A 25,763-nucleotide genomic window follows, 5' to 3' on the forward strand; every position below is an offset into this window, starting at 1 on the left:
CGCATAGGGTGGGGTGGGGTGGGGTGGGGTGGGGAAGTTGGTGCAGGGGAAGTTTGTTGTCGGCGAAGGGCAGATGTGGAGGCAAGAAGTGAGAAACAACAGGGCTGAGATGCCTGCAAACAGTTCAGCATGATCAGCCGGAGGAGGCTGGGGGCTGGGGGTGGGGAGACGGGGCTAAGGAGCAGGCAGGGGCTGCTCGGGGGAGCAGGAACCACCCTGGAAGCTGAGGCAGGCCTCTGAAGGCCCTGGTGGGAGTCAGACAATCAGATTTGTGTCCATGGAGCCCAGCTAGGGGATGGAGTGTGGGGCAGGGTGGGGGGAGGGTGCGGGCGAGACAAGATTTTCCTAGGTGAGTGACGATGGCGTGGACCGAGGCAGGGGATGGAGAGAGAGGTGGGTTTATATGGGGAAAGCAGACTCTCTGGGATGCAGGTGAGGGAGGGGACCTGCGGGATGGGGAAGCCGAGGGCAGAGTCCAAGGGGAAGTCAGGATGCTCTGGTCTGGGCCTCTGGGAGGATGGTGGTGCTTCCCATCAGGGAGGGAAGGAGGGGTGGAGGAGCCAGGTCAGCAAAGCAAGGGTACATTTCGGTGCCCCGGAGCAGACAGGGGGAAATGCCAGCGGCGGTAGGATGCTGAGGTCTAGAGCCCAGGAGAGGTCAAGGCCACATGTCTAGGTCTGGGAGCCAGGACCTTAGCTCAGGGGAGCCTTGGACTAGGTCTGGTGGGAGTGTGCCCAGGAGAGCTGGGCAGGCTGGACCTTGGAGAGAGCACGGGTTTGGAGCTCAGTGAAGAGACAGCCATCATCCTGGCCAGGGGTTCACAGAGCTGAGCGCTAGAATTCTAGAATCTTCTGTTGGTCTCTTCCTCCACGGTCTCTCCTTCCTTTACCAATCTCATACTCAGCGATAGAGGAACTTTGCTGAGATAACTGTCCTAGCAATACTACTGATTAAACCACTTTTGACAGCCTCCAATGTCAAGCTCCAACTCTGCTGCTGGGTTGAAAAACACCTCCCTCTGTTACAGTCGCTGTGTTCCTTCCCTTGGTCACTAGGTACCTATCTCTTGGCCCCCACGTCTTCTCGAGGGCCTTCCCCTTTCAGGCCTCCCTGCCATCTCCAAGGCCTCCCCTCCATCTTGCTGGTCCTCTCCTCTAGGCTCGTCCTCTCCACCGCCCACATCCTGCCCAGCCTTCTAGTCCCTGAAGCCTCTCACAGCATCAGGTCCCCTTAGGGGTCTTACTGCTCTGGGCACTCCGGGCATTATTTCATCATTCTTGGATGCTTCTCTAATTCAAGTGTGTCTGTCGAGATCCCTGACATTGATCAAAACCTCTCTAAAGGGAAAGGACATGCTTTTCACTTCTCAGAGGCCAACTGCACCAAACTTGGTCACTGTTTCAATAACGACCGCTGGCTGACTGCGACCCCAGAGCCAAGTGCAGACCACAGGCGGTGGACGACAGTGAGCATGACGCAGGTGGCAGGCAGCAAGATGAAATCTGACAGAAGCAGGCAAAGCAGTGCAAAGGATACACCCAAACAGGACTCTGGCCTTATTCTGGAATGCTTGAAATTAAAAACTGCAGACAGATCAATCTAACGCACAGTATTTAGGAGATGAATGGCTTTCTGACCAAACGAATGTTGGGTTTTATGCAAAAACATTTGAAAACCCACAGACTGTAAACAAATAATAAATTTATCGTAAATGCAATCATAGCATTTGAGGAGGTCTGCAATAAAGCAGAAGGATCCAAAAACAATCAAAAAGATATTTTAAAGATGATGGAGACAGGAGTACTAGCTTTGGGTTTAAACAGTTAATTTGACTGAACCTTAAACTTAGCATTGAGTTTCCTACCAGCTGAAGCCAAGAAGGAAAGAAAAACCCAGTGAAGGACAGGGCAGAGGCCCTGGAGTCAGACACATCTGGGCCCCTGTTCTACAGCCCTCTCAGCAGCCGTGAGTGGGCAAGCCAGCACCTTGAGCCCAGGGTACAGGCAGGGAGCAGCTGGGACTCTCAAGGCAGATGCTGGGAATAAATGCAGAGGGAACGAGGCAGTCCAGGCCTGGGGACCCTCTGTGCTCTTCTCTGTAACAGACCTCACAACGAGAAGCCAGTGGGAGGACTCCAGGGGCTAGCATACCGAACTGGGGGCAAGACTGACCTCGGAAAGTGGGGGAGCCTGCCCAACAGTGGGCGGAGTCACAGACCAAAGGGCACCACTTCACGGCCGCCCGCTGGAAGCCCTTTGAGGAGGGCGGAGACCTGGGGCTGGTTTAGTCATGGGTGCCTGGGCTGTGCGACCCACCAGATGCTACAATGTTCAGAGTATCTGTGGTAGGGAAAGACCCCAGGTGGAGTCCGCAGCCAGCCAAGGGGGACAACCGTGGTGCGGACGCCTTGGGGACTGGGGCCAGGGCATGCATACACAGCAGAGAATTACAGAAAACTCCACAAAACACTGCTGCTGGACCCTTCGGGACAGGAAGTGCCCGACCATGGGTACGGAGTGAGCGGGTGGCCAGAAGTGTGAGACATACCAAGTTCTAGCGTTAGGTGGGGCTAAAGACCCATCGCCCCACAGAAGTCGTGTGTGCAGGGTGAGCAGAAGCCAGGCTGGGGGTACAGTGGGGTTGCGGAGGCAACCTCTGCTGGACCACCGTGTCCATCACCCCTGTTGCGTAAAAACCTCTGCCCTAGTTCACACCTCCTGCAACACCGGGTTGGGTTCCTAGGACCAAGTGACCAAATTCGGTTCATGGATTGGCTCGGTACACAAGTGAAAGCTGAAAGCAGACCATGGCTACACTACAGCTCCAGCTGGGGGTCACCCTGAAAAGACAGGGACGGGGACAAGTACTCCCAACGGGGAGACCCTGGGCAGTGCATTTGGCCGTGTACTCCGTGTGGAAAGAGTGGTGGCCTGAAGGAAGAACATCTATGGACTCACTGGACGTGGTGAAGGGCTCGCCTGCATGGCCAGGGGACGGGAAGGTAGGGGATGAGGAAGCCTGGGCAGAGGCATGTGGTCTGGCAGGAGCAGGCAGGCAGTGTGACACCCAGGCCCCCATGCTCACCATGAACGGCCAGCACAGAAGAGTGGGGACAGAGCGACGTGGCAGGCGGCCGTTGGCCAGCCCCTGACATGGCCACCCCGGGCTGGCACGTGAACTATGCAGTCGAGATGGAAGGAGGCTGTGTGTGGGCCCAGCTCTCCAGGGTGGACTTGGCTTCTGAGGGTGAGCGAGGGCAGCGCTGAGCCTGGACACTCTACCACCCATTCAGGAGAACTGACCGTGCCTGAGAGCCAGGCTGACTCTGCTGGGCCCTTACTGCTCAGGAAGGGGCGCTGCTGTAGACTGGAACATGTACCCCCAAACCCATAAATTCATATGCTGAAGTCCCTGACCCCCCAGTGCAACCGTACTCGTAGACAAGGCCTTTAAGGAGCACACATGTGCTCAGTCATGTCTGCCTCTTTGCAGCTCCATGGACTGTAGCCCGCCAGGCTTCTCTGTCCATGGGGATTTCCCAGGCATGAATACTGGAGTGGGTTGCTATTTCCTTCTCCAGGGGATCTTCCCAACCCAGGAATCAAACCTGGGTCTCTTGTGTCTCCAGCACTGGCAAGCAGGTTCTTTACCACTGGGGCCACCTGGGAAGCCTTTCAAAGAGGTAATTAAGGTTCAATGAGGTCATAAAGATTGGGCCCTAATCCAACAGGACTGGCGTCCTCGGAAGAAGACACACCAGGAACACGCGGGCACCAAAGAAAGGCCGCGAGAGCCAAGGAGAGTCCCGCCAGAAACCAGCCCTGACAGTGTGGATCTTGGACCTCCAGCCCCCAGAGCACTGAGGAAAACTTCTGTTGTTTAAGCCACCCAGGCCCTGGTCTTCTCCTGGGGCAACCTGAGCTGACTGGTACAGGCAGCAGCTCATTCTACCTGACAGTGACACACTTTCCGGTCTCAGGGCCACCTGCCTTCTCTGTCCCATGGCACCACTCCCTGTGGGCTGGCGGGCTGTGTGAGGGGCTGACCAGGGTGCCAGATGGCATCTCTCACACCACAGGCCCGCTTCCAGCCGGGAGGGCGGGGCAGTGCCCAGAGTAAGGGGCACAGCGACCCTCTCACAGCATGACCCAGGGCTGCCCACTCGCCAGACGGACGGACAGCCAGGTGAGGCGAGAGAGGTGCCAACTTGCAGATGGCACCTGACAAGGATGGAGCTTGGGGCTCCAGTGTGCAGAACAGCCCAAATCAACGACTGTCATTCGGGCGCTGTGTGCCCAGGAGGCGGAGCACACGGCTCCTGGCAACCAGAGGTGGGAGGAGAGGGGCCCTGACGATCCACCCTCCTGGTGACTTACTCGGGGCGTCTGGGCTCCCTGTCCCATGACTCTGGACTCCCTGGTTTACAGAGCCTGGCTTACAGGAAAGGAGCTTCCAGTGGGGACAAAGCAAGAACACTGCTACGTCTTAAGTGACCACTGTGGTCCCGTCAGTTTGGGCTCTTCTGACCAAAAAAAAGGCAAGGGAAGGAGTCATTATCCTGCAGGAGTAATTAACCCTGATCATTAGGAAAAATTCAGCCAAGGGCACACAAGGTGGGAGGGTAGACCCAGTGTGGCGCTCAGGTGACCTGCAAGGGCATCTCCTAAACCTCCTCACTCATGTTCTAGCGGACACGTATGTGTGGCAGACACAGCCCAGGAAGGACGGGGGGACCGGGGACCAAGACCCCACAGGGCTGAGTGCACCTGTCTCGTCATCCAGTCACCTTCCAGGTGGGGCCGGGACTCTCAAGCGGACCACAGAGGAGGGGCTGGTCACCGGGGTGCCCTCGAGGCCAGCTGCCACAGAAGGGGAGGCGGTCAGTCCTGCGGACCTTCTGCTTAAGGTGTCCCCTGGGAAGAGCACCCCTGCCACCCTGCAGGAGCTGCTCCGGGAACCTGGGTGAAACAAGAAGCTCCCAGCAGCGTGAGGGGCGGGCACTCAGTCTTCCAGCTGTGGGGGGTGCAGTTCTCAAGGGGCACCACTCTGTGGATGGCGTCCAGCTCTCAAGACCCGCAGTCCACCCCTGCGTCTGTCTGGACTGGAGACACTTTGGCAGACACTCTGTCAACGCCAGGGCTCCTGAGCCGTAAGATTAGCTCTCAGACCTTCCTTGTGACTGGTGCTCAAAGGCCCCCTCTGTCTTTCACCACCACCCGCCCAACGCTGTGCTCATCCCAACAGTGCTGTCCGATCAGCTCTGCATGTGAGAATCTGCTGGGGACGCCAGCTTCAGAAACACAACCTCCCGTTTTGCTCATGAGCACAAGACCACAGCTGCCTACTGGGGAACCCCCTCTCAGGCAGCCCACGGGCACCCCAGTCAATGCACTTCTCCTTGTCTGTGCTGATGGGATGGTGCTGCCACTGAATCTCTTGTTAGCTGAACCAGCCATCTCAGATCATACACTACTTCTTATTCTCCCTCTCAGCTCTGTCCAGGCTATTGGAAAGTATTTATACTCATTATCACTCTGGACGCTGATTATTCTGAGTCCTCATCCTTACCATTCTTCCATCCATTTCCTCAAAGAATTTCCCCTCTTCCTCCTGCTAAATACAAGCTGAGTCTACCGCCTACGTTTCATCCCAGGTGTGATCCTCTGCAGTGGTCCCTGCCCTCATTGGCACCAGGGACTGATTTCACAGAAGACAAATCGGGGGTGGGGGTGATGGTTCCAGGACATTCCATCCGCTGTGCATTTTCTATTATTATCACATTGGCTACACCTCAGATCATCAGGCATGAGATCCCAGAGGTGGGGACCCCTGACCTATTGGGTTCACCTCCCAACCCTACACACGGACTCTAGGAGCCACACCTGCAGCCCTGATCTCTCCAGAAGCCGCGTCTGTCTCCCCACGCATCAACTTCCTTTACTGTACATTCTGGAGTCACCTCAAATTCAAATACATCTGCAGGGACCAGCCTTCACTTCCCTCTCTGTCACCTGCAGACCTGGCCCACTGATAAGGGAACCCCTTCTCCCCACCCCAGATGGAAATTCTGGGACCCAGCTCTCCACAGACGTCCAAGGATGTCACACCTGACATCACTTTCCAGACCACATGCAATAAAGACCAACTTCTCACACGCAATGCAGGCAGGTGATGTGGGAGAGAACAGAGCTCTCTCTCATACCCCAGAGGGTAAAGGGGATGGAGACGGGAAATGACAAGCCCAGCGTGCTTGATCACGGAAGTGCCCAAGAAGGATCAGCTTGATTGAGAGTAACCCTGGGAACACCAGTGTGGTATCACGTTGTTGTTCGGACGGAGCCGTGTTTTGGGTAAGTGCTCGATATTTCCTGATGATTAATGACAAGGCTGAGAAAACCCAGCACTTATCTGACTGACTTGTTGGTTGTTTCCTTGAACTTCTATTACCTTCACAGTCTCTCCATTTCAACCAAGGAAAATCAAGAAGTTTGATATCTGCTCTTTACTCCAGAGCACACAATAATAAGCATTTTAACAGGAAGACACTGTGGCTTTTACAAGATGATAAAAACAGATAAATATTCTGTCTTGTTAACTAGGTTGGTGTTTCTCTAAGAAATCAAGCTTATCTGTTGGAAGTGGAGCGAGAATGTCCAGTTTGACCAGTCTTTCAGTGGCAACTTACTTTTTTTTTTAACCTTCCAAAGAAAACACTAACAATAGCCCCAATCAGAGACATTGGAAACATGTCAAGATATCCAAGACACAACGCAGAGGACTGACACATGGTTTCGACCACATGTACAGTCTCAGAGGAGACGTTTACGCAGGCCCCTGAGTACTTCTCAACTTTCCATTGTGATTGTGATCGTTTACCTGCTGCTGTCTTTGCCGCCTCACTTGTGCAAACTGTGACAGCATCAGCTGCCTGTCCAGCAGCTCCACCCTCTGCTGCCTCTGGATGTCCACGGTGGCTCCCATCCCGATCCTGGCCTCGCTGGTGGGCTCCGAGGATGAGAAGAGGGGCTCCAGGGTCCAAGCGCAGAACTTGGCCATCCAACTGGGCACACACAGCACCTCGTGGACTTGTAGCATTCTGCTGTTGTAGCAGATCCCAGAAACCTAGAAGAGAAAGAGTCCAACTGCATTGTTGACCGGTCATACAATTTTTAGGGAACATATTTGACACAGAAATCAGTGACCGTAAAATACTCTAGGTGGTGTTTTTTCCTTCATTTTCGCATGGTTAGGTGAAAATCAGAATGCCTACCAAGTTGCGGGATACTAAGCAGGACAAACCAAACCAACAGAAAACTGAATCTCCTGAGTAAACAAACGTGTTTTTAGTAAGCTAGAAGAGACAGCAAAATCCTACCTATTCAACACTCGGAAGCACTGGCACCATACTTAAAAACAATGTTGTCTTTCAGAAAAAAACAAGCCATAAAATATCTGATTATCAAGACACTTTCACACTGTACTAACTTTGCGGTTACTTTTATTGGCAGAAGGCCATCAGAGAGAGATACTGGCATAAAACAACCCTGACAGTCAGTGATGTGACCCAGGCACACCTTTATCAGAAAATAAAGATGATCTAAAATGTGTATAGTATTTTAATAAATTTATCAAGTATTGATTTGTCCTAGATTTAGAAATCCTTTCCAATAGTTAGCAATGAATAGTTCTGCTTACTATTTCTCATCTTTAAGGCAAGTTACATGGTAAGAGGAATCTAAAGAGTCCCTGTGGTTTTCTAGGTAATCATGAGAATGGCTATTCCTTTGTTAGAAATCTTCAATTTTGTGAATCTGATTCTTAGGATAAGAAGTTATTCATATAAAATCAGCGCAGGTTTGATAACTTTCTAGTAAGAGAAAAGTACACTTTAATATTTTATTAATAAAATTACCTAATTAGGCAAAAATCTATTGAGAATTTGCTATATACCAGGTGCTGATCTAGGCACTTTAAACAGAGCAGAAGACAAGATACATAAAGCCCTACTCTGACAGTCATGGTCAATACGGAGATCAGACAATAAACAAGCAAACATATAAAATGATTCCGGATAAGATCTATGAAGGAATTACAATAAGGTGACTTGCAGCAGGGATCTCCTTTAGCTCAGGTGGAAGTGACACTTGAGCAGAATTTTTAAGGATAACGAGGTGCCAGTGATTTGATGAACTGGAGGAAGAACCTTTCAGGCAGAAAAAACGGCAAAGGTAATGCAAGAATGAACTCAGGAGTATCTATGAGAAATCCCGGTGGAGCTGTCAAGTGGGTTGTTGGATATAAAATTCTGGAACTCAAGGGAAAGGTTAGCAGAGAGAAAGATCTGAGAGTCAGTGGTATCAGACTATATCTAAAGCATGAGAACTAGGAGAGATAATAGGAGGGTGAGGGAACACTACAGAGGAGAGAAGAGGACTTTGGACTGAACCTGGGATACACCAGGATTTTGTGGATGGACAGAGTAGGAGAAGCCGGTAAAGCAATCTAAGAAGGGGCTGCAAGTAAGAAGGAAAACTAGGAGAGTTTAGTACTGCTGAAGCCAAGAGAACAGTGTTTTACGATGGAAATAGCCATGTCTAATGCAGCCCAGAGTTCACGTAAGACGTGAGAGAAGAAAATTACCGTTGGATTTGGCAAAATTAACCAACTCTGGTGCAGTGGTAGAAGCAACAGACAGACTGGAGGAGGCTAAAGGGCGAATGGAAAAGGATTTCTGATTTCAAATAATTTCCATGCTACTTCCTGCGTGAACTGTACAAAACAACAAAGAAAACGAAAACAGAAACAAGCTTCAGATTCAGTGCAATGAGAGAGCATCTGCAATCCTCAACCACACCAACAAAACGGAAAACACACTTGGCAGTCGCGAGGAAGGGTAAATCCACAGGTAGGAGAGGGAAGGTGCAAGTGAAGGGGAGGATCAGAGGAGTCAGTGCAAGAAGCAACCCGTCTCCTCTGCAGGGAGGAGGAGAGGGCTCAGCATGGCCTGCGTCGGGGAGGCTCTGGCGAGGGCAGGGCAGCCCCTCGGGGGGGCGCCTGGGCTGCACATGGTGGGGGTTCCAGACAGACACAGAGGCCTTCCATGGATGTCTTCGGAGCTTCCAAAAGAAGACCACAGAGGAAATATATGAAGAAGAAGACTTTGTTTCAAGAGATAATAACGAGTTTTCCAGGATGAACAAAGAAACTGAAAGTGTAAGAGTCCCAAGAAAGATAATAAAATGAAATGTACATCTAGCTCCATGAGAGTCAGAAAGAAATCCTTAAAAGCATGAACAAAAAAAAAGAACAAAACAGCTCACTACACAAGGGTGAAGTCACAACCCATGGTAGTCACGCACGGACGGTGTGCCCTGGGGAAAGTTCAGGATGAAAACGTAGGAGGAGGCACCATTTGCTTCCGATAAACAGGTCCCTAGACGGTCAGATGCACAGCTCAGGAAGTACTTTCAATGACCTCAGATTCCTGCACCTTCATGTATAAAGAGAAGTACTAAAATGAACTTGAGATTCTGCCCTTTGTGATTACTGGTAATCTTTCAGCAGGATGTAGGCCTGACTAGATGTACTTCCCAGCCAATAAATCCATACATGCTCATTTCATCGTGATTTGTTTGGCTTCATGACACTTAAAGAGTTTATGGACACTTTGGTGTGTGTTACATATCACGATAAAATGATTTAAAAATAAAGAATAAAGGGTACAGGACAGATGAGGTAATTTCAGGAAAGCATACTGAGGCCTATCAGATTATAAAGTATGCTATGAAGTTTGAGTAAGCAAAACAAGGTGGTCTTTATGGGTGTGTGTGTGTTAAGTTGCTTCAGTCATGTCCAACTCTCTGTGACGCTATGACCCCACCAGACTCCTCTGTCCATGGGATTCTCCAGGCAAGAATACTGGAGCTGTGCCCTTCTCCAGGAGATCTTTCCGACCCAGGGATTGAAGCTGCATCTCTCATCTCCTGCACTGCCAGGCAGGTTCTTTACCACTAGTGCCACCTGGGAAGCCCCAGGTCTTTATCTAGTGTCTCAAACTGATATAAAGAACAAGGGCAGAGACACAAGGCACCTGGTACACAGCAGAAATGGGTATGTCACACACGAAAAGAACACACGGGGCACACAGAAGGAAGAAGTCAAACCAGCTCTCTCTGCCTGATACCACACAGAACCTCCCAATGGGTTAAGGACACAGACGTAATTTACGAAACTGCACATCTTTCTGCGCAAATATAGAAGGAACATCTTTTTGGCACTGGGATGAGAAAGGATTTTTAAGTAAGAAACATAAACCCTAGATTATAAAAGAAAACATACATTTATCTACTTCATAATTTAAAAGCTACAGTAGGCTAAAAGTTACAAGAAGGGGGCGAGGAAGTAAGGATTCCTTTTCTGAAGGTCTGAGTAAAAAGGAAGATGGAAAATGGAATTGTGCAACAGCAAAAGCAGTGATTCAGCTGAAGACAGCAAAATGTTGTCATAAATGTCACGAACTGTGCAAACAAATCTGAACAAATCACTGTGAGATTTTAATTATGTAAAAAATTTAAATTTTTTTTTTGTCTCAAAGTATCCAACTGTGATGGTGAATTTATCCATTTGCCCATAGTTCTAACCCCAAGTATTTGGAACATGTTTGTGTTATGTGGAAGCTGTTATCAGGCACACATACATAGACCCTTTTATCACAATAAAGTCTCCTTCTTTGTTTTCAGTAATACTCACAAAAAAGTCTATTTTGTCTTAGATTAATATGGCCACTTCAGATTTCTATTTCCATATTAATCTTTCTTCATCCTTTTACTTTTAGCCTTTTGTGTGTGTGTGCGTCTGCGTTTAAAGCGTTTAAAGCGTGTTGACAGCATACGGCAGTTTCTCATTTTTAAATGCAGTCTGACAATCTCTGCCTTTTGATTAGCATCTTTGCCTGTTCACACTTAATATATTTACCTTGATACAGATGAATTTTGCTGTTTGGTTCTATCTCAACTGTTTTTTGTTCTTTGCTCCTACTTTCTTATTTCCTTTTGCATTAAGCAAATACTTTTCAGTATTTCATCTTAATTTGTTCAATGGAATTTTTAAAGCAACATCTCATATTTTTTCTTGTGTTTGCTCTAGGGATTTCAATACACACACAGGTGCTTAGAATTAATACCAAAATACTTCAAGTAAAATAAAGGAAACTTATGAGAGGAGAGTTCCATTTAACATTACCCGCATTCACTGTGATACTTTTCTGTCCTAATACATTATGAACTCACATAACTGTGTTATTCACACTTTATGCAATCATATGTCTTCAAGAAATAAGGAAAAAAGTAATGACAATGTACAATTGTTGCCTGTACTTAAGGAGCTCACAATTTAGTAAGGCGGGGGGTGGTTCTTAATGGGAAGGGTAGGTCAGAGATTCCTTTAAGGAATTGAGGAAGGCTAAAGATTTTTATTCTCTTGCCCGTATCTATCCACCCACCATTACATATACAACTATGAAATCATGTGTTCAATTTTAGGAGGGACAGCCTTTGAAGAATTAGTACATTCTACTCAGCAATAAACAAATGCATGACTGCAAATTCTGGCAGGGATAAAGTGTGCTCATTGGCGTAAAGCTCTATTCTAAGGCTCACTTATCTGAATATATGTATGCTCTGGAAGGGGAAGAATTCTGGTTGATTTTGATCACTTCATGGCCTCTGCACCTAGAAGAATGCCTGCTGGGAGAATGGTGAGTGAACAGTCCAAAATATATGTCATCTTAGATTCTTTTAAAGGAAATTGGAACGGTGCCAAAGGACACACTTTTTTGGTGCTAACTTCATACTTTCCATATGACAAAAACATAGAATCCACTGGTTCACGCCTCTGGTACCTCAGCACAACCTCAAGTCATCAAATAAGTAAAGCGCTACTGTAAAATGTTTTGGGCAATGAAATAAAAATTTGTATGTTAAGGTAAGACAAGAAAAATTAAAACAAAGTTTTCTCTGCCCATTTCGTTGTTTCCCCTGCATCTTTGCCATGTGGTTACCCAGCCCTCCGCAACGGCAAAAATTCCTGCTCCACCACAAAGATCAATCTTTCTCCTTCTGGCGCCTGGGCAACTCCGTAGATGATAACACCCTTTACTCAATCCTGTGGGGGGTCACGATGACCCTCACATACCTTGTACGTGTAGACACCTTAGGTCAACAAAGCCAAGACATCATTCTCCTCAAAGATAGACAGTGATGCAGAACAGACTGGTCAGATGACCTGGGGAGATACTGGGCCACACGGAATGGAAATTCATAGCTTAAATACTTATGACCTTATTTTACTTATATTTTGACTATTTTACAAGATTATTGTTATTTGCATCACCAAATCTGTGTAAAATAAATGATGACTAGGCGACGTGAAACAACTGACCAAAAGCATCTCCTCTAAGAGCCAACAGTGTGACTCCAGGTAAGGGAAGAAGCAACAAGAGGGAACCATTTCGTAGACCATAACACACTAGTAAGACGGGTGCTTCAGAGGCTTGTGGCTACTGTGAACAAGGCCTAGTCCAGTAACAGCACTGAGTAGCCTAATGATGAAATCCTCCTGACCTGGGAATGAGCATTCCTAAGAGCACTGGGGAAAGCTGGTGACGAAATGTCTCCCAAGCCTTAGTGAGTATTACGACTGAAAGGGAAGAGAGAGAATGAAGAAAGCTGCCCACCATCCAGTTCTCTAAGAATCAAATCACCAGCCACTGCAGTCGCTGACCTATAGCACACTCTGAGAGGAACTCAAAACAAAGTTCAGGGTGAGGCACTCTGTGCTCTGGGAAAACTGACAGAGCTGGCCCTCAGACAGCTAGATATTTCAGGAGAAATGTCATAAACTTAGGGTCTGGCATTTTCCCACACTTAGAAAAGCACTAAAATCATTAACTAAGCTATCTGTTCCTTGCAAACAGCAGCAACCTTCTGCCAAGATGTGTTCCTGATTGCATGCACCCTTTTGTCAACATCACATATGTTCTGGTCACCTCCTTCCCTCTGCAAACAGTTCTCAGAGCTCCCTGAGAGACTGTCCTGGGTTATAATCCTCAGGTTGGCTCAGATAAAATTTCCCATTTCTTTCTTAGATTGACTATTGATTAAAATATAAAGAGGTTTAAGAATTTAGTTTCCTATAAATATGTGATAATCATATCACTCTATTCTAGGAGAAGATGGGGGATAAGATAAGCACAGTAAACTTTACCTAAGTTATACCTCATTACTACCAAAAGCCTAGAGAGAGTATTATTATGAATTACAAATAATACTTATTCATTATACTAACTTACACCTTACTTTTAACTTTCATTTTCATTATCTCATGAACCCCTTATATTGGGACTTCTGAATAAGAATTTGGTTGAAACCTCATAGCGTTTGTGGAAAAAAACAGGCATTAAAAACAGACCATCTGCTAGGATTTGCATGTCAAGAGGCCAGGGGAAATTCTAACAGAGGGGTCTGGCAGGCCCACAGAGCCCAGAAGCCCCAGATCAAGCTGAGAGACCCAATGACAAGGGGTGAAGCAGTGGCAGGGGTCTTGGGCGGGCTGGGAGACAGGTCTAGGATGTTCAGATACAGTGGGAAGGAACATGTGGGCTGTGTCTGTGAAGGCCGGGTACACCCAGAACCAGAACATTCAAGCGACAGGAGCTGGGAATCCTGGCCAGCAAGAGGGCCCCAGGGGTCAGGCAACCAGAGAGCATTCTGGATTCTCTTGCAGTTGTAAGTCTGGGCCAAAGGGGATAAAGAATTTAATTTGCTGGATGGAACCATGCGAAACTCTCTTGATTACAGTGAGTAAACCTCAACTGTCCTCTGGTCTTGTTTAGTGTTAGCATGAAGCCACAGCCACAAAGGTGAGAAACCATGACATGGCACCAACACGCAGGTTTCTACTGATCTCTTTCTCCAGCCAACTACGGCTGAACAGAGACCCACGTAGCAAACTACATTGCCACGGTCCTGGCAAACCAAGGTCCCAGCACGCGAGAAATTTATCTAGCGGGACAGCAGGACAAACACAGGGGCCGTCATCCTGGAGGAAAGCATGACTGTCTCGAGATAAAGATGAGACAGGGGGAGAGACGTCCCCTGATACCTGGACCCCTTCACACAGACTGCATATTCACTCACAACTTGAAGAAAGCAGGCCCACTGAGGCCTCATTTATTCATTCAGTGCATGTTTACTGAACTTCTATTATGTGCTAGGCTGTGTTCTAAAGGCAGGAGCAAAACAAAGAAAATTCCTGCTCTAAAGAACGGTCCATTTTCCTACTCCTTCTTCTTCACTGAAAATGCTAAATAAAGAAGGAAGGAAACTCCTTATTGGATTATGCAAAGAATATGTACACAAATCAGAAATGCCCAAAATTATCTGTGCCATGTGTGATTAATTATGAAATGACTGTCCTTTCCATGACAGAATCAAGTGGCTTTAGCACTTATTGAAAGAATCTTGCTATCCTGTTCTTTGTCAAGTACAAAACTGATTCAGATGAATTTCCCATAGCTCTTTTTTCATTTTCATTATTATTTTGAACTATCTATTTAAAACACTGGGTATCCTTCTGACTCTTGGGAATTTGAATTAGAAGAGGAACAGAATTAACTGAACTAATAATAGGTTATTTGTTTTTAAGAAACTGTCTTAGAAAGCTGCTCTAAGCTTTTCCTTTCAGTAAACCATGCATCAAGAGGATGAGGTTTTCTGTCAATTCCAGTGGTTTAAATACAACAGAAATTTACTTCTCTCTCATGTTAGAAATGCTCCAGCCATCTTAGCTGCATTCCAGGCAGTGGGGAGAAGAAAATGAGGAAGAACAAAATGACAAAAGTCTACTTTCAGGAGACTTCCTGGAAGTCCTGCCAATAAGTATGCTTGTAGTTCACTGGCCAGCATGCCAAGATTTAGCTTGACAGCTAGACCTAGATACAAAGGCAACTGGAACATGTGATCTTTTAGTTGGAGGTCCTGCTGCCTCTAATAAGATGAAGGTTCCATTAATAAGGAAAAAATACACTGGGAGGCAGCTAGAGTTTCTAGTACATGGCAAAAAGCCTTAATCAAACACTAAAAGGTAAATACCTTTTAATATCCCTTTCAACAAGGAGACTGTCCCCTTTTATAATTATATTCACTTTCATAAACTGATTCAAAAAATTAAAATTAAGAAGTAAATAGGTTTATGTTAAAATTTGTTTCTTACATTGGACTAAAAATAATAAAAATGAATTTAAATATCAAGAATAACTTATGCATTTACAGACAAAGATTCAACAGGGAAAAACTCAATCCTTTCTAAGACCAGGAACAAGACAAGGATGTCTATTCACCACTCTTATTTAACACTATATTAGAGGTTTTAGCTAGTGCAGTAAGGCAAGAAAAATAAAATGCACAGATCAGAAAGGAAGAAAGAAAACATATAAACCAAATATATTTCCTGATAACTTGATCATATATTAATATGTAGGAAACCCTAAAGAATCCACAGAAAAGCTACCAGAAATAAATAAATAAATAGCTATTGTATCCTAGAGGATACAATAGCAATATATAGAAACCAACTGCATTCCATGTACTAGCAACAAACATTTGAGACAAAACTCCATTTAAAATAGCATCAAAATCTCACAAATTATTAGAAATACATTTAATGAAAGATGTATAGGGCCTATACATTGAAAATTTTTAAATTAAAAAATTACATAGTAGACACATACTATGTTTATGAATTGGAAGACCCAATATTATTAAAATAGTTGTACTAGTTACACATTACTGAATAAGAAATTATCCCAGACGCAGTAACTTAAAACAATATGCATTTAATATACATACAGTTTATGTGGTCAGAAATCTAGGGACTGCTTAGTTGGGTGGTGTGGCTCAAGGTCTCTCATGAGGCTGCATTCAAGATGTCATCCTACCTATGTTCATCTGAAGTCTCGACTGGGGTTGAAGGATCAGCTTCTAAGGTAGCTCAAAACCCAACTGGGAGATTAGTGCTGACTGCTGCCAGGATGCCATTGTTCTTTGCCATGTAGACCTCTCCACAGGGCTGCTTCAGGACCCTTGTGACATGGCAGCTGGCTTCCCCCAGAATGAATGATCTGAGAGAGAACAATATGGAAGCAATATGTCTTTTGTGATCGACCCTTTGAAGTCACACTCCATCATCTCTGCCATTTTCTATTCATTGTAAGTGAATCGCTGAGTAGAGCTCACATTCTAGAAGAGGGTTCCATTTCTTGAAATACAAAATAATTTGTGGCCATATTTTTAAAATCATCAAAATGGCAATCTTTCCTTCATTGATCTATAGTTTCAGTGCAATCTCAGGTTAAATTTTAACTTTTCTTTTTTGAAGAAAATCACAAGCTAACTTAAAAGTACATATGGAAAATCAAAGTTTCTAAAATAGATTAACCAGCTTTGAAAAAAGATGAACAAAGCTGAAATACTTGCGTTACCTGATTTTAAGACTTACCATACTGAACAGTACTCAAAGTGGTATTGGCATAAGAATACACATATAAATCACTGAAATAGAAAAGAAAGTCAAGAAACAGACCCACACTGGTCAACTGACTCTCAATAAAGGAGCCAGGGTAATATGCCAAGGAGAAGTCTTTTTGACAAACATTGATGGAATAATGCTAGACATCTGTATGGAAAAAATACATCTCAATCCTTAACTTCACAAAAATTATACTCAAATTGGATCTCAGACCTCAATGTAATAGCAAAAACTATTACATTTTAGATGAAAACACAGGACAAAATGTTTGTGGCATCAGATTAGCAAGTATTTGTTAAATAAGATATCAAAAGCACAAACTATTTTAAAAACTGAAACACTGAATTAATTGAGTTTAAAACATTTCCTTATTGAAAGAAATAGTTTAGGAAACAAAGAAGCAAGCCACAGACTGGCATAAACTTTTTATAAAATATATTCAACAAAGGGCTTATACCCAGAATATAAAATGGGCACAAGAAAAGATGCTCAAATCACTAGTCATCAGAGAAACACAAATTAAAACCACAAGATATAACTGCACCCCAACTAGAATGACTAAAATTAAAATGGCTAACAATGCCAAGTGCTGCCAAGGAGATGGTGATATTAGAATGTTCACATATTGATGGTGGAAATGCAAAATGGTATAGTAACCTTGTAAAATAATATGGTGCCATATGTTTTTCAAATGATGAATTCAAGCAATTCTACTTCTAGGTATTTACCCAAGAGAAATAAAAACATATGTCCACACAGAAATGCATACACAGATTTTCATAGCAACACTACTCACAATCGAACCTGGATATAACCCAAATATTCACCAACTAATGAACAGACAAACATTGTGGTGTAACATACCAGGGATTGATATTTACAGTAACAAGGAATGAAACAGTAATCAAAGGTAAATGGATTTCAAAAACATCATGTTAAGTGAAATAAGTAGAACATAAAAGACTTCATACTACATGATTCAAATTATATGAGATTCTAGAAAAGGCAAAACTGTGGTGACATAAAGAAACCAGTGGTTATCTGGGGATGGCAGGTGGGTGAGAGGACAGAGCAAAAGGAATGAAAAAAAAAAAAAAAGTTTAGGGAGAGGAGACTGTTTTCTATCTTGATTGTTGTAGTAGCTGTAAAACAGTATACAAGTACCCAAATTCACCAAACTGTACACTTAAAGTTGGTACATTTTATTGTATTGTAATACTTTAATAAACAAATGAAAAAATTTTTCATAAAAAAGTAAACGTCAAGATCTAGGAAGACTGAAATTTCTAGATATATACTTCTCATCTTAAATTTTATAAAAGAGGTGAGATTTTCACAGAATGAAACCAGTCTTTAGCAACAAAAAACTTCTGGTATCTTGAAAATATTTCCAGCTAACATAAACTAACATAAGAAGACTTTTCAATAATAAGTTATGCTATCATTTATAATAAATATGCCAACTTCCCTGGTGGCTCAGACAGTAAAGAATCTGCCTGCGATGCAAGAGACCCCAGTTCGATCCCTGGAGAAGGGAATGGCAACTCATTCTAGTATTCTTGCCTGGATAATCTCATGGACAGAGGAGCCTGGCGGGCTACTGTCCATGGGGTTCACAAAAAGTCAGCACGACTTGAGTGACTAAGCACACACATAATGAATATATTAAAAATCACATGCATTGATTTTACCATAGTTCTTTTGCAGAGGTGATAATAAAGATATAAGAAAAATATAAACATAATCAGCCCCAGAGAGGAAGGAACACTGGACATTTCTATTTCAAAACAATCAGTTGAAAGACATAATCAAAACTGATTCAAGACTTCCTATCTCTTGATAGGAAAACAATGTGAAGACCGTGAGAAAAGGAAAAAAGCACTCTGTGTGGCAACCGCCACGTAGTCTATCAGGAATCATCAAGAGTGAAAACATCTGGGTGTTTTCTTGTTGACCTCTTATCTCCATTTCTTTTCCCTTTGACTGGCAGCAGTACTGACCCAGCTGAATATATTCTACACTATCCTTTAAGCCTTCTCAAAGCCATCCTTTACTTCGTTTTCTTGTACACGACAATGCCAGAGACATAAGACAATGAGTTTGTTGAAGGTGATGTTTGAGCTGCATTTTTAATCCATCACATGGAGGACCAGTTAAATAAATATCTTTGATGGTCTTAGAAGAGAAAGTACAGTACAGCTACCGACCAATTTCTTCGTATTAAGAAGAAAGCAGAGGCTGCCAACAGGATAAAGTTTTCTTGGATATTGGTCGGCCCACAAAATTCGTAATGAAGGCTTTAGGGAACTGTTGGGGGTATGGGTCTTTCAGCACCTCTGGGCACTTTTAAAACTTCTTTATGACCAGGATCTCCCTCCAGAATCCAGTCTCCATGGATGAGGATCAGGGCCTCTCCTTAGTGGGGTTGGCAAGGGAAGATCTAAGAATAGCTGGTACCTAAGTGTCTTGTGTTTAAAGCAGACATGGATGAGAGCCTTGAAACAGGCTTTGGAAGGCACTGGGCCCACTGGACCACCAGAACACCTGGCCTTTGGTCCTGGCTCAATCACCAAGCAGTTGTGCAACTTGAGCTTCAGTTCTAAAACAAGAAGCCTGGGTTTCCCACCACTGCAGAGAGTGCGTCAAGAATCTAATGAGGCGGTACACATTGACAACATTCTGACAATCACAAAGAATAGCAGTGTTTTGTTGTACAGAAATGATTATTTTGATAATACTGAATTTTGAAACTCAGCAAGTATTTCTAGAATATAGATGAAATGCCAGATGTTTTGTTAGGCACTGGGGATGATAAAGAATAATGTATAGTTTCTAAATTGAAAGGGCAGATTCAGAGAAGGCTTCAGAGTTAGAACTTAAATGAATACGATTTTCTAGGAAAAGAAGGGATCTAATGGTGAAGGAATGGAGATGGCTGGAAGAAACTGCCATATGGTTATGCAAAGATACCCCTGAAGAGCACAGATGCTAAAGCTCCAGAACCCGCATTTGAACATTGTCTCCGCTATGTATCAGCTTGTATTCTTGGCAGCTAAGTTCCTTGTGCCTCAGTTTATCTATAAAATAGGGACAACAGTGTCTACAATATCAGGTTTTTAGGAGGACTAGTTTACCTAGTTTTTAATTAGTGACTTTCCATAGCTGTTATGTTTGTGAGTAGATGGCACCCCACTCCAGCATTCTTGCCTGGGAAGTCCCATGGATGGAGGAGCCTGGTGGGCCGCAGTCCATGGGGTCGCTGGGAGTCAGACATGACTGAGTGACTTCACTTTCACTTTTCGCTTTCATGCGTTGGAGAAGGAGATGGCAACCCACTCCAGTGTTCTTGCCTGGAGAATCCTGGGGACGGGGGAGCCTGGTGGGCTGCTGTCTAAGGGGTCATACAGAGTCGGACATGACTGAAGCAATTTCGTAGCAGTAGCAGTTAAATAAATAGCATTTGTAAAGTGCTTAGAAAAGAGCTGTATTAGTCTGCTTTCTATTACCCCAAATTTCAGTTGCTTTTACAAAGGCTGTTTCTCACTCATCTTGCATGTTGGCTATAGCCCTGCTCTATGTGTTTTCTTCATTCTGGGATCTGGGCTGAGGGAGCAACTTCTATCTGGTACATGTTTTTCTCATGTCAAAATGAACAGAGCAATGGTGGGACCACACAAGGGTGCTTAAAACTTCTGCCTGAGAAGCACCCATCACTCCTGCTCATAGTCCGGTGGCTCATGTGAGTCAGAGTGGAGTCTGACGTTCATACAGCCCCTAGAGGCCCTGCAGAGAGGGGCCTACGGAGATGGGGCAGCAAATACTCTCAACCAACAAAACAGCTGAACAAACTATATAATCTACTACAAATGCTTGGGACATAGCATGTGCTGAGGGTTTGTTAAAGAAAAATAAGTGATGACAAAGAATCTCAAGACAGCATGAGATATCAGAGGGGTAAAGTGCTTAGGGGTAAACTCCTTATTACCAAATTCAGACTCAAATGAAGAAAGTAGGGAAAACCGCTAGACCATTCAGGTATGACCTCAATCAAATCCCTTATGATTATACAGTGGAAGTGAGAAATAGATTTAAGGGACTAGATCTGACAGACAGAGTGCCTGATGAACTATGGAATGAGATTCGTGACATTGTACAGGAGACAGGGATCAAGACCATCCCCAAGGAAAAGAAATGCAAAAAACCAAAATGGCTGTCTGGGGAGGCCTTACAAATAGCTGTGAAAAGAAGAGAGGCAAAAAGCAAAGGAGAAAAGGAAAGATAGAAGCTTCTGAATGCAGAGTACCAAAGAATAGCAAGAAGAGATAAGAAAGCCTTCTTCAGCAATCAATGCAAAGAAATAGAGGAAAATAACAGAATGGGAAAGACTAGAGATCTCTTCAAGAAAATTAGAGATACCAAGGGAACATTTCATGCAAAGATGGGCTCCATAAAGGACAGAAATGGTATGGACCTAACAGAGGCAGAAGATATTAAGAAGAAGTGGCAAGAACACACAGAAGAACTGTACAAAAAAGATCTTCACGACCCATATAATCACAATGGTGTGATCACTCACCTAGAGCAAGACATCCTGGAATGTGAAGTCAAGTGGGCCTTAGGAAGCATCACTACGAACAAAGCTAGTGGAGGTGATGGAATTCCAGTTGAGCTGTTTCAAATCCTAAAAGATGATGCTGTGAAAGTGCTGCACTCAATATGCCAGCAAATTTGGAAAACTCAGCAGTGGCCACAGGACTGGAAAAGGTCAGTTTTCATTCCAATCCCAAAGAAAGGCAATGCCAAAGAATGCTCAAACTACCACACAATTGCACTCATCTCACATGCTAGTAAAGTAATGCTCAAAATTCTCCAAGCCAGGCTTCAGCAATACGTGAACCGTGAACTCCCAGATGTTCAAGCTGGTTTTAGAAAAGGCAGAGGAACCAGAAATCAAATTGCCAACATCCGCTGGATCATGGAAAAAGTAAGAGAGTTCCAGAAAAACATCTATTTCTGCTTTCTTGACTATGCCAAAGCCTTTGATTGTGTGGATCACAATAAACTGTGGAAAATTCTGAAAGAGATGGGAATACCAGACCACCTAACCTGCCTCTTGAGAAACCCGTATGCAGGTCAGGAAGCAACAGTTAGAACTGGACATGGAACCACAGACTGGTTCCAAATAGGAAAAGGAGTACGTCAAGGCTGTATATTGTCACCCTGCTTATTTAACTTATATGCAGAGTACATCATGAGAAACGCTGGACTGGAAGAAGCACAAGCTGGAATCAAGATTGCCGGGAGAAATATCAATAACCTCAGATATGTAGATGACACCACCCTTATGGCAGAAAGTGAAGAGGAGCTAAAAAGCCTCTTGATAAAAGTGAAAGAGGAGAGCGAAAAAGTTGGCTTAAAGCTCAACATTCAGAAAACGAAGATCATGGCATCTGGTCCCATCATTTCATGGGGAAACAGAAACAGTGTTAGACTTTATTTTTTTGGGCTCCAAAATCACTGCAGATGGTGACTGCAGCCATGAAATTAAAAGACGCTTACTCCTTGGAAGAAAAGTTATGACCAACCTAGATAATATATTCAAAAGCAGAGACATTATTTTGCCGACTAAGGTCCGTCTAGTCAAGGCTATGGTTTTTCCAGTGGTCATGTATGGATGTGAGAGTTGGACTGTGAAGAAGGCTGAGCGCCAAAGAATTGATGCTTTTGAACTGTGGTGTTGGAGAAGACTCTTGAGAGTCCCTTGGACTGCAAGGAGATCCAACCAGTCCATTCTGAAGGAAATCAACCCTGGGATTTCTTTGGAAGGAATGATGCTGAAGCTGAAGCTCCAGTACTTTGGCCACCTCATGCAAAGAGTTGACTCACTGGAAAAGACTCTGATGCTGGGAGGGATTGGGGGCAGGAGCAGAAGGGGACGACAGAGGATGAGATGGCTGGATGGCATCACGGACTCGATGGACATGAGTCTGAGTGAACTCCGGGAGATGGTGATGGACAGGGAGGCCTGGTGTGCTGCAATTCATGGGGTCGCAAAGAGTCGGACACGACTGAGTGACTGAACTGAACTGAACTGAACTGAAAGTGCTTAGTGACTCTGGAAGACAGGGTCCACGGGCTGAGAGAGGGACCCGAGGAGGCCTAACTTTGAAAGGCTCTGCAAGAGGGCAAGGTTTTTGCCTATAGGTAAAAGACAGGTGACAGTAATGCCAATTAGATAGCTGTATTTTATGAGGCACTCTGTGCCGGTTTTTATCAAGACACTGGCATGATTTCATTTATCTTGCATTGAACATTTAAAAGTCTACCAGTCACTCCCCATGCAACACTTGTCTAAGACAACATTCTGTCAGCAGTGGACTGAGTTGCAACTGTCGCAACAAAGCAGAGGACAGGTTTCTTTCAGTAGGTCCAGGCTACCTAGGGTCAGGATAGGGGAAGGAGGCTCAGAGAGGAAGGCAGGGAAAAGAGGGGGGAGGAAAGAGAGGGTGTGAAAGAATCAGAGAGAGAGAGGGCACTGTACAATGGACTGATAAGCACTCAGTCTGGTGGTGGGATTGTAAATACTGTGTTAATTAGAAGACGGTGAAAGCACCCTCTACACAGGGCTGCTTTCTAAGGATCCACTGTCTTCTATACGAGGTTCTTTCACAAGCCCAACCCACCTCACATCCCTCTGCAGCTTCTGTCCTCATTTTCAATGACATGCTAAAAAAATCACCTCAATCCCTCAGGTTCAACTGAAAACCTTGGGCGTCGGATGATGATCTGCTATGCTGTACCCTTCCTTTGGTGAGCTGGGAAAAGAAATCTAAGGGAAGAAAGAATAAGGAAGAAGAAAAGCAAACGTGAAGAGCAGAGAAAGATGTGAAAAGCAGCAGAACCAACACCCATCCTTATTCACCTGGGAAACAGGTCAGGGCTCCAAAACTTCCTCCAAAGAAGTTCTGATTTCCACAGTGGATTCTGCTAGGTCCGTGAGCTTTTTTCCCTTAATGATTTATCATGGAAAGCCCATCAACATAAGGTTCTGTTTGATGCTTTTTCTTTTACAGTTACCATCAGACAATGTTTTACTTTTTGTCTTTAAAACTTGTGGAGGGAAGAGAGACAGGTAAATTATAGCCCAGAGATGTGCCATCCTGATTCCCCCAAGGCTGCTTAACTCTCCCCTTCCCCGCTTCTGTGACTTACAAACCCTAATAAGACGTCTATAATCTCGTACCATCGGGAAGTTTCTGTTTGAAAAGCTTTAAAGATTTACTCTTTAAAGATCTACACCCACTGCCTACAGAAAAAACATACACACTCAGACCACGTCCAAAGTCCTAATGAATGCAGTATGAATCTGTGTTTCTAACCCTGTTACTGGGTAGGACAGATTTTCTTTCACACTACGGTGACTTGATTGTAAGATAATCAAAGTCTGGCATACTGTACAGAGCAGGTAACAAATGCAGGAAATGGCCAGACTGTGAAAGTGACAGGTTGACGGGGAGAAGCCAGAGTCTGAGGAGGAAAGGCCTGCCTCTTCACCTGCTCTCAAACAGCTTGAAAGAGGACCAAACGACGAGGAAGACATGAGTTAAAAAAAAGAGAAAACTTGGCAACAGCAGGCTCTTTCTATTTTAATCATTCCAGAATCAGCTCAGGCCCGAGACTTCAGCTTTTGAGACTTAGGGTACATCCCGCTGGTAATGACTCACTATTATGATTCAGAGGACGGCAGAAAATGAAGAAGCGCAGGGCTACAGACGGCCTGAAGGCTTTCTGCAGAACCACACAAAGAACTTAAAGTTCAGTAAGTAACCAACGTTTTCTTTATGGAAAAAAGTCTTATTAATATGGAACAAATTCAGTGGAACTGTGGAATACAGAGTGCCTTCCTCCAAAGAAGGTCTCTCACAAAAGACACGAAGAAGAGAGAAAAAAGAAAAAAAAGGCATGAAGAAGAATAGTGAGACATGAGGAGGGAACAGAACTCAAGGAGGTGCAGACTAATATTTTTGAAGTACCCACTTAAATGGAAATATTTCACTTGTGTACTGTATCAATTATTATACAATTCTGCCAACTTTCAAGGAAACAGTCATATTTATAGGCATTAACTGTTGGTATTCAAAGCCAGAACTGTCGATGGAAAAACAACGCAATATTAAAATAGGTATCAATGTTACATGTGAGTAATCTCAATCTTTATGCAAAACCAAATGCCCCTTATACTTTCTGGGCAGCAACTGTAATCCCCAAGGGATCGCAAAATGGATCCTAGCTGTTCTGGGCAAATCAACTCATTATTGCTCCTTGAAAGCTAAACACACTTTCCTAACCCCTCTCCAACCAGGAAAAATACTTAGTCCTTATTCTTTTCTGCGACACCACTCCCAACCTAGCAAAATACTGTACTAATGGAATTTATCCTCCTTCTCCTCTTTTAATCAGTGGGATACTTTTAAGCTGGGTATTCAGAAACATTTCTAATCATGAAAGGATGGGTGACACAAAGAGAGAGAAAAACTGGCCTAAAGCAAAATAAATCCACCCATAACTAAATAAAATAAACCCAAAGCTGGCAGCTTTTCAGAAAAGCATGAGTAAAGGTTTTGGTTTCTATAACAGCAGATAACACATTACTTATGTTTATACAAATGTCTCTTTATAAGAAAAAAGCTCTTTCTCTTAAAAACACAGATTGAAATAAAATTACTTCCTTACTACACACAGTACGTTAGGAGAACTACTGATTTCAGAGCTAAAAGGTGATCTTTTTATCAACAGGTTTTCTAATATTCCTCCAAAACACTGAATATTATCTGTGCATTTTTGGGGGGAGAGTAAAAATTTTATTTTATTTTTAGTATTTTAACATAAAAAACCCCAAAAAACAAAAAAAGGAAGTTGCCTGATAAATATGGGGAGAGGAGAAGTCACGTTGAGCAAGAGACATCTGGGACAAGTTGTGGCTTTATGAATCTCAGACCTCGATCCTATAATCAGTGGTGTGTGAACCAAACACTCAAAAACAACACCCTCCTTTATAGTTATCCTTATCTAAAGTATACCATATTATATTAAATATTTCATAATAAAAGTATGCTTTTCTGGAAAAAGTCAGAAACAAAATATTCACTAAATTCAAAACAAGCACTAACATCTATGGT

At 44.2% G+C, this 25,763-nt stretch overlaps 1 protein-coding gene across 1 annotated transcript in view; it reads right to left on the bottom strand.

Annotated features, from left to right (window-relative positions):
* The window catches only part of UBAC2 (UBA domain containing 2), a 171,732-nt gene that overhangs the window by 34,869 nt on the left and 111,100 nt on the right, over nt 1-25,763 (bottom strand). The window contains exon 7 of the mRNA XM_018056404.1: nt 6,877-7,122. Within this exon, the coding sequence (XP_017911893.1) occupies nt 6,877-7,122 (246 nt within the window). The remainder of the gene's footprint in view (nt 1-6,876; nt 7,123-25,763) is intronic.

The sequence above is a fragment of the Capra hircus genome, chromosome 12 (assembly GCF_001704415.2).
Source record: "Capra hircus breed San Clemente chromosome 12, ASM170441v1, whole genome shotgun sequence".
NCBI lineage: Eukaryota > Metazoa > Chordata > Mammalia > Artiodactyla > Bovidae > Capra > Capra hircus.